Genomic DNA, 16,410 nt, shown 5'->3' on the forward strand with positions numbered 1-16,410 from the left:
AAGCCAGGAGCCCAGAGCCTCTTCCAGGTCTCCTACATGTGTGCGGGTCTCAAGGTTTTGGACTGTCCTTGAGTGCTTTCCCAGGCCTCAAGCAGGAAGCTGGATGGGAAGTGGAGCAGCCAGGATTAGAACCAGTGCCCATATGGGATCCAGGCGCTTGCAAGGCAAGGACTTTAGCCACTAGGCTGTTGCACCAGGCCCATATAAGTTGTTTTTAAATGCTGCTGTCTCAAAATGCTGTATTTGTGAACTGAAACTGCAGCCTGTTAGGATGACATGCATCTAAACTCCATAAAGGATTATTTTCTGTGTCTTTTGCAGGGGATGGAATGATTCTTAATGTCAAGTTCTATTTTTATTTCTCAAAGTCTTATTCTCTTAAAATTTTTTTTTTTTCTTTTCGAGAAGGAGGGAGGGAGAAAGTGAGAGCAGAGGCCCAAGTACTAGAGGTGTTCCCAGTGGCCTTTCTAGATGAATTAGCAGGGAGCTGGATTAGATGGTTAGCAGTTGGTCCTAGAACCAACAGTTTAGCTTTGGATGCAGGGATGGCAAGTATATTAACCTGCTGTACCTGGATGCTGGTCCCAAAAATGCTACTGCAATGAGGGTTAAAATTCGGGTAAGAGATGATTAACCTTACATATGGCCTTTTTAAAATTTATTGCCTTCAGATTTTAGCAAATTTAAACCTTGACAGAATTTAGAAAGTAGAGCAGAATATAGCTATTTTAAACCACAAATGGTTATATTTTGTGGGTTCTCGACTGAGGGCATTACTGTTGGTAATTTAAAATTTATGAGAATGTTCATTTATTTCAAGGATGCACAAAAATGGAGTTTCATTATCTGCTATTTGTTTTAAAACATTTTTTCTTACACATGACAGAAAAACAATTGAGGTTTCTGGTAGAACTTGGATGCAAATGCTGTTCTGAGGAAGTTTTTGTTTTGCTTAAACATTTTTTTTACTTGGACAAAATCACCAGTTATAGGGAGCATATGAAAATCCTTGCATCCGGGGCTTGGCGCGGTGGCGCGGTGGCGCAGTGGTTAAGGTCCTCGCCTTGCACGCCCGGGAGCCCATATGGGCACCTGTTCTATCCCGGCAGCCCCGCTTCCCTTCCAGCTCCCTGCCTGTGGCCCTGGAAAGCAGTCCAGGACGGCCCAAAGCTTTGGGACCCTGCACCCGTGTGGGAGACCAGGAAGCGGCTCCTGGCTTGGGATTGGCATAGCATCGGCCGTTGCGCTCACTTGGGGAGTGCATCATCGGACGGAAGATCTTCCTCTCTGTCTCTCCTCTCTGTATATCTGCTTTTCCAATAAAAAAGTAATGAAAATAAATCTTTAAAAAAAAAAAAAGAAAATCCTGCATCCTAATACCCTCAAAACGTTCTTTTTAAAGTTACCTTATTTCTCTTGTTTCAAATAATGTGGAATTTAGCAGTTCATAAAATGTGGAAACCCAAAGTTGAGGTCAGGGAAGGTGTAAACATTTGAGTGCTTTTCTTACTTGTTGTTTTCTGTGGCAAGCTTTGAATGAATTCAAGCCTGAAAACTTAATTGCTAGGAATGTGACCTTTAATACTTAAGAGTTCTTTTCTTTTGAGAATTTATTGAGGGGCCAAGGAATTGTGATGCAACAAGTTAAGCTGATGCAGCTTGGGATGCCACTGGCATTAAGTGCCACCCTTTTTTTTTTTTTAAAGATTTATTTTGTTTTTTATTGGAAAGTCATATACAGAGAGGAAGATCCTCTGTCCAATGATTCACTCCCTAAGTGGCTGCAATGGTTGGAGCTGAGCCGATCAGAAGCCAGGAGCCAGGAACTTTTTCCAGGTCTCCCATGTGGGTGCAAGGTCCCAATGCTTTGGGTTGTTCTCAACTGCTTTCCCAGGCCACAGTTAGGGAGCTGAATGGGAAGTGGAGCTGCTGGGATTAGAGCCATCACGCATATGGGATCCTGGACGGTTCAAGCTGAGGACTTAAGCCACTAGGCCACTGTGCCAGGCCCTGAGTGCCACCCAGTTTTTCCAGCTTCCTGCTAAAGTGGCTAAAATTGGCAGATGGTGTCTCAGGTACCCAGAAGGAGTTTCTGGCTTCAGCTTGGTTCAGTTCTGATTGTTGTAGACATTTGCAGAGTGAGCCATTGGATGGGAAACAATCCTTTTTTGTCTTTCTCATTATGTGTTCCAAGCAAATAAATAATAACATTACAAATTTTTAAAGAGCTACTTAGCTCTGTATTTATTTTAGATTATGTTTTAACTCTATACAATACTTACAGATTTTTTTCCACTAGTCAATTTTTTCTTTTAATATGTCTGGCTCCATTGACCTGTAAGGTGTTTAATGTGCTATAGACTTCTATTTCTAGACTCCTGTTACATCCTGATTGTTGTTGAGCTAGGATTTGCCATCATCATTCAAGTAAACTGTTGTGACCTGCTTACTAAATCGAATATTCTCAATATTTTTAATGCGCCTGTCAGCAACATACAGTATGACTCATCACCTTCTCTTTCAGGTGCTATGTTGCATCTAGCATATTATGATTATCTCATATTTTCCCTACTTCTCTTTTGAAGTCATTTTTTCTTTATTCTTGTGTTTTTTTTTTAAAGATTTATTTATTTTTATTACAAAGTCAGATATACAGAGAGGAAGAGAGATAGAGAGGAAGATCTTCCGTCTGATGATTCACTCCCCAAGTGAGTGCAACAGCTGGTGCTGTGCAGATCCGAAGCCAGGAGCCAGGAACCTCTTCCAGGTCTCCACGCAGATGCAGGATCCCAAAGCATTGGGCCATCCTCAACTGCTTTCCCAGGCCACAAGCAGCGAGTTGGGTGGGAAATGGAATTGCCGGGATTAGAACCGGTGCCCATATGGGATCCTGGCGTCGTATTAAAGTGAGGACTTTAGCTGCTAGGCCACTCCGCCGGGCCCATTTTTTTTTCTTTTTCTCATTTCCACAAATTTTCGAGGTCTCACTTCTTAATCTTTTTTATCCACATGCTTGTCTTTGGTGATAGCATCTAGTCATGTAGTCTTAACTACCATTTGTATCCTGGTGACTCCCACATTAATATCCTAATTTGGATATCTTCCCTTCTTCCCTGAATTTCGGACTTACATTGAAATGTTCTAGTGTTTTTTTTTTTTTTTTTAATCGTTGTCTTAAACTTAACATGTTCTCAGCTGAGCTTCTGATAGTAACCATATCTGCTGTGTTCTGAAGTCTTTACATTCAGTGTACCATGATTTCATCCTTCTGCTTTAAGTCTTTTGCAGTCACTTTTGCTGCTTTTCTTTCTCACCTGTTTCCAGTCTGTCCAGTGAGGTCTTACTGGTATGCATCCAGAATCCTAATATATATCTCCTCTTCTAGCACTGTCATGCTAGTTCAAACCACTCTCGAGATGACCACAATGCTGGAGCCGGGCCAGTCTAAAGCCAAGAGCCAGGAGCTTCTTTTGGCTCCATTTGGCTGTAAGAGTCAAGAACTTGAACAGTCCTATACTGCTTCACCAGCAACCAGTTGGTAGAGGCTCTAGCCACTGTGCTACAGCACTGGCCCCTGAACAAAAAGCTCAATTTTTTGCTGACTCTAAAGTTACAGAATTTTTTTATTTTTAAAGATTTATTTATTTATTGGAAGGTCAGATATGCAGAGAGGAGGAGATCAGAGAGGAAGATCCGTCCGATGATTCACTCCCCAAGTGAGCACAACGGCCAATGCTATGCCGATCTGAAGCCAGGATCCAGGAACTTCTTCCGGGTATCCCACACGGGGATGCAGGGTCCCAAAGCTTTGGGCCGTCCTGGACTGCTTTCCAGGGCCACAAGCAGGGAGCTGGATGGGAGGTGGAGCTGCCGGGATTAGAGTCCCCATATGGGGATCCTGGGGCGTTCAAGGCGAGGACTAGCCGCTAGGCCACGCCGCCGGGCCCTGAAGAGTTACAGAATTTAAGTAGTATTTAATCATAAGGAACAGTTTTACTTGTGATGTTTTTGTGGTTTATATGGAGGTATTCTTCACATTACTTTTAAAAACTTTTTTTTTAATTGAAAGACAGGAGAAGGTGCTATAGAGAGATATCTTTCATCCCAAGTGGCCACAATGGCTAGAGCTGAGCAGATCTGAAGCCAGGAGCTTCCTCCACATCTCCCACATGGTACAGGGGCCCTAGGACTTGAGGCATCCTCCACTGGTTTCGCTGACCACAGGAAGAAGCTAGATTGGAAGTGTAGCAGCTGGGATGCAAACTGCCCGTATGGGGTGACAGTGCCACAAGATGAAGGTTAGCCTACTTCGTAGTGGCACCAACCCCCATATGACTCTTTAAAATTGGTTTCTCATTAGCAGTTCACATAATAACTTAAGTTTACATAATAACATTTCTGTAAAGGAAAAAAGGGATACAGTTTAAAGCTACAGTTATGTGAAAAGATAGTTCTGAATATGTGCTATTAGTTGTGTAATTTATCCTGTGATAAGATCATTTTCTGCACAGTCTTCAAGTATGCTAGCATTTATCAAGTGTCTGATAGCAATTATTAACTAAAGTGGAAGTTACTGGAATTAAAATCTGTTCCACAGACTTGTTTTGCATACCTATACATAATTAATCAGGCAATGGGAATGTGGTGGTGAGCAAAAAGAGACCAAATTCATTCTTTTTTAGTAATCAGCTTAATGTGAGAAGAAAAAAATGGCATATAAAATACAGGTAAATGCTAGAAAATAGTATTTGGGAGATGAAGTTCTATTTTAGATTAAATAGAGAATAAATACTTCTGAGGAGGTGACTTTTGAGTGACAAATTTCAGAAAATAGTGTGTGGGAGGATGAGATGATTCTTTAGATAATTAAAATAAATCTGTCTGTGAGAAGATGACTTTTGGTTAACAGCTTGAAGGCAAGAAAGGAGCCAAGGGGAGTATCTAGGTATCTAGAGTAACAGTGTTTCAGACATAGGAAAGAGGAACTGCACAGCCTCTGGGATTGGAGTAAACCTAGCATGTGTCAGAAGCTTTGAAGCTAGTATGGCAAGAGAGGAGTAAAAATTTGGCAAGTAGGAAGAAAAGATCAAAAGATGTTTTAGTCCATTTTGTGTTAGTATGAGATAACACCCGAGACTGAGTGTTATAAAGAAAAAAGGTTGATAGTTCTACCAGTCCAAGAGCATGGCACTAACATGCAGACCTCATACTGTATCATAACATGATAATGAAGGAAAGAGAGTTCACATGGTTATGGAACAGGGAAAGCTGGACACATTATGTAACAGCCTGCTTACTCTTGCTATAGGCACCATAATGCCTCAAGATCCAGTATTGTTTCACAAAAAAAAGGCATCAATCACAGGAGTTGTGCCCTTCATAACCTCACCGTTTAAAACATTTTACGGCCTCTCAGTACTTACATTGAGGTCTAAGCTTCCAGCACAGATTTTCAGAAGACAAACCATGCCTCCAAAATAGCAAATGTAGTAAGAGTAGTAAAACGGAATAGTTTTTGAAGGATATTATGAGGATTACCTTTACTCTAGATAAGATGGAAAGACTAGGACGAACCTTAGCACTTGTATTCCAAAAAAAAAAAACTTCGCATTTTGGATTTCTAGGTAAGAATCCTAAAGTGGAAAAAATTTAAATTCTGATAACTTTATCAGATAGTGATGGTGGTGGAAGTAAATGCTCAGATTCATGTTTATTTGAAACAGGATTGATAAGGTAAGTTTCTGAGTGGTTTTTGATGCTGAATACAAGAGTTAAAATGGGTTCTAAGTTGTTCTAGCAGCTGTAAAGATAGAATTGTCATTCTCTACAATAGGCATTGACTGGGAGCAGATTTCATAAAGGGAGTAGTTGGTGCTAAGGATTAGGAGTTTGTTTTTTGAGGGCTGGCAAGTTTGGGATGCTTATTAGGTATTTAAGTGAAGTAGTCTGTTCAGGTATCAAGTTTGTTCATTCAAGGCAGAAGCTTAGGCTGGAGAATGTCTGAGAGCAGTTGTCATATAAATGGAATTTAAAGCTGTGAGACTGCATGAATTAGTATGGAGTGAATGCAGATAAAAACGTCTAAGTAATGACCCCTGGAGCAGTGTTTACAGTTCTTTTGGTCCATTTTGTGTTTCTGTAACAAAATATATGCGACTGAGTTTCCCCCTGTTTTTCTTAGTGAAGTGGTTTATTTGCTCAAGGTGCTGATGGATGAAAATACAAGTAGTGCAGCATTAGCATTGGCAATATGTCCTCTGGCTGTGTTACAACCTAGTAGAAAAGTGCAAAGGACCACTGGAGAAGAGCGGAGGTTACCTTGCTTTGTAAAAGTCCATTCTTAGAAGAATTAATACAGTCCCAGAAGACCTATTTTAGCCTTATAAGGTGCACATTAATCCCTTCTGTGGGTTATACTTACATGATCCTATCAATTCCCAGTAGGTCTTATCTATCAAAAGTTCTGCTGCCTTGGATACTATTACTTGGTGCTGTGGAATAGAGTTTAAGCTGTCAGATGCAGTACTGGTATCTCATACGGGCACTGGTTCAAGCCCTACCTGCTCCACTTCCAGTTCTTCTCCCTGCTAATGTGCCGGAGAAAGCAGCAGCAGATCTCCAAGTGCTAACTTTTTTTTTTTTTTTAAAGATTTATTTATTTTTATTGGAATGGCAGATTTCCAGAGAGAAGGAGAAAGATCTTCAGTTCGCTGATTCACTCCCCAAGTGGCCACCTCAGCTGGAGCTGACCCAATCTGAAGCCAGGAGCCGGAAGCCTCCTCCGGATCTTCCACATGGGTGCAGGGTCCTAAGACCTTGGGCAGACCTCTTCTGCTTTCCCAGATCACAAGCATAGAGCTGGATGGAAAATGGAGCAGCCGGGAAAACAAACTGATGCCCTCATGGGATCCTGGCACATGCAAGGCAAAGACTTTAGTTACTAGTCACCCTGCCAAATACTTCTTGTATTCAAACATCTTCTGGCTTCTGCCTGACCCAACCTTGTTTGGCCTGTTGGGGCCATTTGGAGAGTGCCTCTGTCTCTGAAACCCACATTCCCAATTTGCCTCCCTTCTCCAACTCTGACTTTCAAATTAAATTTTAAAATTTTATTTTAAATATTGTAACTTGCTGACCAAATTTCTAGTACATGATACAGGGACACAAACCAGATCCACAGAGTAAGTAAATGAATGCTAGGGAAGTCAGGAGAAAGTTATATGCAGAAAGTTAAGTGGAAAAAGTGTTTCAGAGAGGGATTGATTAGTTGTTAGTTGAATCAGATATTATTCATTCAAGTATTAAATAAATGGGTCATGAATAATCATGATAAAGAATGTCAGGGTAGTGGTGTGAACAAAGTCTGATCCTGTGACTTTAGGAGGTAATTGAGAAAATTGTAGATGAAAAGCATAGATTGGCCATTTGGAGAAATGAGTTGGCTTTCAGGGAACGGTTGAATTTTTTAAGATAGGAGAAATTAAAGTGTATTTACAGGGAATAATTTGGAGATAGGATTAAATTTGGTGCAGTGAAGGAAGGATCGTTAGAAGCTTACCCTTATGTATTAGAAGAGTTAGCCTTATATAGGAGTGTAAACTTCTTCCCATACTAACGAAATAAGTGGCAGAGATAATCTATTTTGAAATAGCTGTAGATAGGTAAGTTAATAGTTATAGTGATGAGACCTTGTGGAAATTGATGGCTTCTGCTTTACAGTGAGATAAAGGCAAACAGTTGATGATGGTAGGATTTGAGGGGAAGAGAGGGATATGAAGTCGCCATCCAGGAGACTGGGGATTGAATAGAATATGAGAAAATACCTATTAGCATTTCTTTCTTTCTTTTTTTTTCTTTAATTAAATCATCATCTATTTCCCTCCTAAGGATTCATTTCCTTCCCAGTTCATTTGTATGGGAACAAGCACAAAGTGGTAGAGACCTGAATTTATTGACTGGTCTTGGTATGATAGACTTTTAGGGATTTTAGATTAAATGAAGAAGAACATGAGGGATGAATAATAATGTGTTTATCTTAGGTCTACATAAAGTTGGAGTAATGTTGGAAAACTTGAGCATGAAATGTTAGGGGTAAAGATGTTTGAAATTGAGAGTTTTTGAGAGATTGCTGTGTTGGTCCAAAAGTGGGCCTGGGCCTAGAGTATGGTTTCTGATTTCTTAAAAGGAACTGTAGATCCTTACTGATAAGTCTTCTCATCTCGAATATGAGCATGAGCATGGTGGATCAGTGGTTGAGATGGAGTTACGGACAGAAATTGTAAGAAACTAGGATGGAAATAATGTTTACATGAAACAAATAGGGAACTATGTTAAATAAATATATACCTCCCTCCTTCCTTCCAAGAAGCGACATGAATAGAGTAGTGGATAGGATGCTTAGGCTATGAATGAGTAAGATAGATAACCAGGTGAGATTAGTGCATTTGTATAATATGCTGTTTGAATTTCAAGCCACTGATTTTTAGAAACAAAAATAGAAAAATCCAAATTCCTGCTAGGGGACTGAGCTATTGAGAAAGCTAGGAGCTACCTTAAGAGAAGTTAGAATTGCAGTGAAATTGATTTTAATTTGGAGGATTAAGGAGCAGAACTTGTCAATCATATTAGTGTTGCTCCTGAAACTGCTAAAAATATCAAAGATAATTGAAGAATTGTTCAGCATGTTTGGCAGATTGGTGAAGTTACTACTTGGGATGCCTACATCTCCTATTGTTACAAGTACTGGTGCTTATGCTCTCTCTCCTTTGTTTCCAAAACATCTTCTGTGTGGAAGGCTCTGATAGGCAGTGGTTGTTTGCTGCATTGTGTTGGTTCCTGTTACTTAATTTGAATACCTCGATTTAAATTCTGGTAGGCTTACAACTGACCCAGCCCTAGCAGTTACAGGCATTTGGGGAGTGAACCAGCAGATGGAAGACCTCTGTCAGCTTTTCAAATAAAAATAAAGGGAAAAAATTGTTCTTCCTAATGTATATGTAAAGTTAGAGAAATTTGCAGTTCTTTAAAAGAGCAGACACCTATGTTTATTTTTGACTGCTTAGTTTGTTGGAGAGACAGGGAGAACAGGAGCTCACATTTGATGGTTCACCAACACAAATGCCCTCAATGGCAGGGACTAGACTGGGTAGAAGCCAAGAGGTAGAAATTAATGCAGGCATTTCAAGTGAGTGGCAGTTACCCAGTTAATAGAGCCGTTATCACTGAAACCGGATATCACAGGCACTGCAATAAACTGGCATCTTTAATCGTTTTCATGTTGTGTTTGAGAGTCGCTAAGAAAGACAGTATGACTCACGAAATAGTCTAGCACTTAAAAGTACATGTGAAGGGTCAAGAATTAGAAATTTCTTCAAGCTTTTTTTCAGTTTCTTTAGTTTTTGTAGTTTATTTTAACTCCATTTTGGGAGTAAGTGGAAGAAAGACTCATTCTCTGGCTCTATCTATCTTTCCCTCTTCATTGCTTTCTCTATTAAAATGCATAAATGAGTAAATCTTTGCAGTTTAGTGATAATGGAAAGTTTTAGTAATCACTTGTAATAGAATAAAATAGGCTGGTGATGTAACCTTTCTATCTTTTTTAATGCTTTCAAGTCATCTTGCAAATCATACTTTTGAATTTGATGCACAGGTTATTTCTTATATGTATATTTTTCTGTAAAACGTTTTTTCTCCATTCAGAAAAAACAGTTCATTTGCAAAGTTTCCTTTTTTCTATGGTTTATATACATTGGATATGTGTGTGTGTGTGTGTGTGTGTGTCTGTGTGTGTATGCAATTCAGGCTGATGATCATTTAGATCTTTAGACAAAATAATTTTTTAAAATTATTTTTATTTGGATGGAAGAATTACACAAAGAGAGACAGAGAGATCTTCCTATCTACTGGTTCATTTGATAAATGGCCATGACAGATGGAGCTGAGCTGGAGAGCCAGGAGCCTCCTCTGGGACTCCCACTTGGGTGCAGGGGTCCAAGAGTTTGAGCCATTCTCTGTTGCTTTCCTAGGCCATAAGTAGGGAGCCGTATTGAAAGTGGAGCAGCTGAGATTTGAACCAGGAGTCTGTCAGGAATGCTTGCACCAAAGGTGAAAGCAAAGCCTACTACATTATACTGCCGTCCAGCCCCCAAGATAAGAAGTAATTAAAAAAAAAAAAAATCTAGGTGTTCTCTTACTGTCTTCTTATCTCATTTTAACTTCATTTACTTTTTAACTATGTTTCTTCTACCTTTTCCAGTTTTCTTCTCAGTTCTCCTTGGTGGGGAAGATGGATGCAAAACAGGAGGTGTGAGTAGTTCTTTATTCTCTCTGCATCTTAATATTACATCATCTTTCTCATGTAGTATTCTTGTTTCTTCTTAGTTCATCCTCTTGCATTTATGTAGCTTAGGGACTTGCTTGGTTTTTCCTTTCCACTTAAAAATTTGGTTTCTTCTGATAGAGTATTTGTGGCATTAGCTTTTGAACATTTTTGTGTATATTTCTCTTTTTTCCCCCCATTATTTGTCTTTTTAAAATCTTGTACCAGATAGGTATTCAGCCACATTATTTTCTTCACTCACCCCCCTGATTATTCTGTCTGTTGACATTTACAAGGTTTCTAATATATGACAGGTCGTGCAGAAATCAAGAATTGATATTGCTGTTATGATTAGAGCTTGTTTTGATAGGGAATATATCCTCTCATTTGTGATTAGAATTTACATGTAAATAATCAAGGACTAGATTTTATTTTTGGTGACTGCATTGTTGGCACAGTCATTTTGCATGCCACCTGCAATGCTGACACCTCCTGTCTGCTGCTGGGAGAGCAGCATGTATGTCTGATTCATCTCTGTTCATGTGTTTGGGAAGGCAGCAGAGAAGAGCCCAAGTGCTTGGGTCTCTGTCCCAGACCTGGAGCAAGTTCTAGGCTCCTAGCTTTGTCCTGGACCAGCCCTGGGCATCGAGGCCGTTTTGAAAGTGAACCAGTGAATGAATGTTCTCACTCACTCTGCCTATCAAATACAATAAATAAATCTTAAGAATGTATTGCTTACTGTTTGACCTGTAATATGAATGCTTGTACAAGAGTACTTCAAGAAGTTTGTAGAAGGGCTGGTACTATAACATAGTAGGTAAAGCTGCCATTTGTGATGCTGGCATCCCATATGGTGCTGCCAAAAGTCCAACTGTTCCACTTCTGATCCAGACTCCTGCTCTTGTGCTTGAGAAAGCAGTGCACGGTGATCTATGTGCTTGGGCCTCTGCAATGATGTGGAAGACCTAGAAGAAGCACCTTGCTTCTGACTGGCCCACCTCCAGCAACTGTGGTTGTTTGGGGAGTGAACTAGTGTTGGAAAATTCTCTGCCATCCTCCTCTGTGTTTCTGCTTTTCAAATAAATAAATAAATAAATCTTAAGTAAGTTCGTGGAAAAAAAGAATGAAAAGTTTTTTTTGTGTGTGCAAAAAGATTTTGAAATTAATGAGTGGTTGTTTTATAGTAGTGTTTTCCTTTAAGTGTTCCAGTGCCCTGTAATTTCAGACTTTTTAAAAAAAGATTTATTTATTTTTATTGCAAAGTCAGATATAGAGAGAGGAGGAGAGCTAGGAAGGAAGATCTTGCTTCTGATGATTTCCTCCCCAAGTGACCGCAGCAGCCGGAGCTATGACAGTCTGAAGCCAGGAGCCCAGAGCCTCTTCCAGCTGTTCCATGCAGGTGCAGGCTCCCAAAGCTTTGGGCCATCCTCAGCTGCTTTCCACTAGCAGGGAGCTGAATGGGAAGTGGGACCGCCGGGATTAGAGCCAGCATCCATACGAGATCCCAGAGCATGCAAGGCAGACTTTAGCTGCTGAGCAAATGTACCAGGCCCAAATTTCAGACTTTTTAATACCCAAACTGTAACCTTGTATAATCTTTTTTTTTTAAATTATGCTTATTGGAAAGTCAGATTTACAGAGAGAAAGAGACAGAGAGAAAGATCTTGCATCTGCTTTTTTACTCCCCAAGTGGCCATAATGGCCCAAGCTGAGCCAATCCAAAGCCAGAAGCCAGGAGCTTCTCTCATGTGGGTACAGGGTCTGAACGCTTTGGGCCACCCTCCTATGCTTTCTAGGCCAAAAACAGGGAGCTGGATTGGAAATGGAGTAGCCAGGACACCAACTAGTAACTACATGAGATGCTGATACTTGCATGAGGGGTTGTCAAGTGAAGCCTTTGTGTAAGTCCTCCCTATAATCTCTTAATTGGAGAATTTCTGTTGTTGGATTTCTACAGGCAGAGGTTTTTATTCATATCTAATCCGTATACTTTATTTCTTCTATCACTTCGTTGACTAGAGTCAAAATTCTAGTACAACTAGTAGAATTCTAAATCCGGTGGAACATTGAGAGGTGCTAATTAGAAGACACTTAGTTGTTTCAAGTGTTAAGGGTAAAGCTTGTAGTCACTAATAAGTGTTATGTTAGCTACAGCCTCCTAATAGGTATGCTTTTTAAAATTTACTATTTAAAAAATTATTTTTGATGATGCTTACATAGTTGATTAGGGTGGGAAGAGTCGAGGATTAGGGAAAAGTGGGTGAGACCATTGTTTCCAAATTTTCTTCTTCCTGTATCTAGGGGAATGGGGAAAATATAACCTCCCCAACCTCCCAACCCACCTCAGTACCTGGGGATGGGGAACTACCACTGGTATCATTCCAAGTTCTCAGATGTGAAGCATGCTCCTAGGATTATTTTCAGGTGTTTCTGATAGTTCTGAAATGCTGTTGATCTCACTGATCCAAGGATGAGGAAATCCTTCCAAGGTCTATTGGCTGACATAGTCTACCTTAGAGTCTCCATTCGCCCAGATATTTGCTGTCAACGTTTGGCTGGGGTAGTTGACCAATTTGTTCTGCTTTCCTTCCTCTGCTATGGTACCAGATGTCCTCTGCAGACACCAGTGGGCTGTCATATCCTTCATACATATCTGAGTATGCTGTGCACTGCTCTAAGCCAATGAGGAGGCCAAGTTCTGACACTTGTACTCCATGGTCAGACAACAACTCTTGTGATTCTCCACATGGTTGAAGTTCTGAGTCCAGTGGTTCACCTGGGGGGATGCCTAAAGAGACCTCATCTGAAGTGATTCCAGATCTGACTGTGTGTGTGCTTACCAGTATGAGGACCCGGCTCTGTCCAGCACACACATCAGCCTACACACATTGGCATTTGCAATTGCTGGGTCAGTTCCATCCCTAACCCCGTCTCTTACGTAAACCAGTAGATGCTGTGGCCCAGCCCTACCCTGCCCACCACACGCGATGCCCTCATGTATGCCATTGGGAACTGCAGACTCATCGCAGCAACCCTAAATAACCCACACCATTCCTGTTCCCAGCCCTGGTTCCTGTGTTTGTCAGTATATGCAGCAGAGTTTTCCAGTCTGTCTGACTTCCCATTCAGCTCTTGTACATGTTAATGGGCATTGAAGCTCCTCACCCCTATTCCTTCCCCCAGCCCCCCTACCCCTACTCCCCACCCCCCCCCACCCCACCAAAGTCTTGCTTCTCATGCTCACCAGTGTAAGCTGCAACTCATCAGAGAAGTGCCTAGTTTCCCTACTGGGCTCGCTCCAGTGCTTGAATCTTGCACTTTCCAAGTGGTTCTGCAGTCTAGTTTGATAGAATTTGCCACAATAGGGCCACTCCCCTCTCTTCCTACCTCTCTTCCTGTTCTTTCCCATCATTCCCCTCTCCTCCCCACCTCCATCCTCTTTACTCCTCTCTCTTCCCCTCTCTTCCCATCCCTTCTCTTTTTAAAACATTCCTGTATCTGCCTGAAGGAGTTAGAGAAAGAGGGAGTGGGGAGAGACAGAAGCCAGATACTCCATTCCTTATCTCATTCCCCAGAAGGATGCCAAGACCAGGGCTGGTTCAGGTTGAAGCCAAGACCTTCCTCCAGGTTTTCCTTGTGGATGGTAGGAGTCCAAGCACTCTCCTGCTTTTCCTAGGCCTTCTATAGGGAACTGGTTTGGAAGTGGAGCAGCTGGGATATTACGGGAATCTGCCTGGGATGCAGGCATCACAATTGGCAGCCTTAACTGCTACTCTGTGATGCTGGTCTCCTTCTGAGTTTTCTGATTTACTGATGTCTTTAATCAGTTTACCGTTGTGAAGTTATTTTCAACATGGAATGTAATTAAACTGTGATCTTGCCATCTTTACCATACTTTACTAAATGCCTAGTTAGCATAACTATAGCCAATCCATAGTTTATTAATGGTGTATTGAGCATAGGAGCTTTTGTCATCAGGATTTACTCAGTCATTGAACTAAATTGACCTGTTTGGGAGTTTGAAAACAGAGCAGATTCAGTTAGACACCAACAATTAAATAAAGTAGCCACTTAGCGTCCTGATATAATGATGGATCTGCAAGGTAATAGTCACCAAATCTAGAGTTGATTTAGGGTGATCTTTAAATTAGTGAATGATACACCCTTTATTCAGGCAACCTGAGTGCAACGAATATAATTTTGAAAAGGAATAAAAAGCAGAGAACCCAAGATAGAGTATTTGAATATAGCTAAAGTATTTAATCAGGAAAAAGATGCATGAATATGAAGGATATTTCTTTTATGCACTTATCATTTAGGAAAAGATAACCTGAGCGGTTGGATTTTTCTTCTAATGATTTGCCCATTGAAGTCTAAATCTGGGTCTGGTGCTATGGCTCAATAGGCTAATCCTCCACCATGTGGTGCCAGCATCCAGTATGGGCACCAGTTCGTTTCCCAGCTGCTCTGCTTCCAATTCAGCTCTCTGCTTGTGGCCCAGAAAGGCAGCAAAGAATGCCCCAGGTCCTTGAGACCCTGTAAACATGTGGGGGACCTGGAGGATGCTCCTGGCTCATGATTTTAATTCAGTCCATCTCTGGCTGTTGCAAACATCTGGGAGTTAATCAGTGGACAGAATACCTTCTCTCTGTGTCTATCCTGTACATCTTCCTTTCAGATAAAAATAAATGAATCTTTAAAAAAAGTACCAAATCTACTTTTAGAACTTACATGGTCCTTAGAAATATGGACTCTGAAGCTCTGTATTATGAGTTTAGATGCAAGACTCTTATTTATTTTTAAAGATTTATTTATTTTTGTTACAAAGTCAGATATACAGAGGAGGAGAGACAGAGAGGAAGATCTCCCGTCCGATGGTTCACTCCCCAAGTGAACGCAACAGCCAGTGCTGTACCGATCCAAAGCCAGGAGCCAGGAACTTCCTCCAGGTCTCCCATGCAGGTGCAGGGTCCCAAAGCTTTGGGCCGTCCTCAACTGCTTTCCCAGGCCACAAGCAGGGAGCTGGATAGGAAGTGGAGCTGCCGGGATTAAAACCGGTGCCCATATGGGATCCCGGGGTGTTCAAGGTGAGGACTTTAGCCACTAGGCCACGCTGCCGGGCCTGATCCAAGACTCATTATACTCACCTGACAGTTGTGGGTCCTGTGGAAATAGTTGAAAAGGATATTGTGAAACACAAATTTTCTCATTTGACTCTTTGTTCCTGTTGTATCAGCACTTTGAAGAACCTTGATTGTATGTCCAAACACTAATCACAATTTCTCCCTATTTTTGGATATGTCCATTAAGGAAGACAGGTTAAAAGAGACTCCAGCCTCCCCACCCCCAAAAAAGAGACCCATACAAAGTCCTGGAATGAAATTTAGGTCCGTTTACATGCAGATTTTTGGAAGCTCGGGTACTGCAAACATGGTGCAGACCAGGGGGTGATAAACCTACAATAGGCTGCATAGTGTGTTATATGCGTACTGCATGTGTTTAGTGATATGGAATTGGCATATATAAATATTATATTTAAAGACATTTGAAGACATAAAGTACATTTCCTGTTACATATATTTGTTTCTGATTTTACAAATACTTTAGTCTCACACATCATTTTCTGCATAAATAAAAAACAGCATTTTTCTCTATCATACATAATTAGATATTTAATTAGCATTGGACAGATCAACAAACAATTGTTTTAATTTTACTAATTTCTTATAGTAAGTTCTAAGTTCTTTACAGTTACTACAAATCACATTAATACTATACATTAGTATAATTAAATACTAGGACAAGACTATTTCTGTGCTTAATTTGTAAAAACAATCTATTGCGAAAGGTAAATAGAGAATTAAAAGTACAAGAAAAGTAAAATACAGCAGTATTCTTCATAAGAATGAAGACTATAAACTACTTGATTTGTCATATGAAATATCAAAGAAAGGTTTTACTTATGGCCATTCTGAATAGATATTTAACTTAAAATACTAAATCTGGAAAGAAGATGGATTATGACTTTAAATTGCTCTGGCTAGGTTTAGGTTTGAACAGGATTTGAATCTCAAAACTTCTGTAACTCTTAA

At 40.5% G+C, this 16,410-nt stretch overlaps 1 protein-coding gene across 4 annotated transcripts in view; it reads left to right on the plus strand.

Moving 5' to 3' along the window:
• Positions 1-16,410, plus strand: part of LOC121168279 (probable JmjC domain-containing histone demethylation protein 2C) — a 197,078-nt gene that overhangs the window by 47,150 nt on the left and 133,518 nt on the right. The window contains exon 1 of one of the 4 annotated variants that reach the window (XM_040998210.1): positions 10,196-10,305. The exons of the other annotated variants lie outside the window; for them this stretch is intronic. Coding sequence (XP_040854144.1) covers positions 10,234-10,305 — 72 coding nt within the window. The 5' untranslated portion in view covers positions 10,196-10,233. Of the gene's footprint in view, positions 1-10,195; positions 10,306-16,410 lie in introns of those variants that run through there. 4 annotated transcript variants of the gene reach the window in all.

This window comes from Ochotona curzoniae, unplaced genomic scaffold (genome assembly GCF_017591425.1).
Source record: "Ochotona curzoniae isolate NIBS_2020 unplaced genomic scaffold, NIBS_Ocur_1.0 patch87, whole genome shotgun sequence".
In the NCBI taxonomy this organism is placed as follows: domain Eukaryota; kingdom Metazoa; phylum Chordata; class Mammalia; order Lagomorpha; family Ochotonidae; genus Ochotona; species Ochotona curzoniae.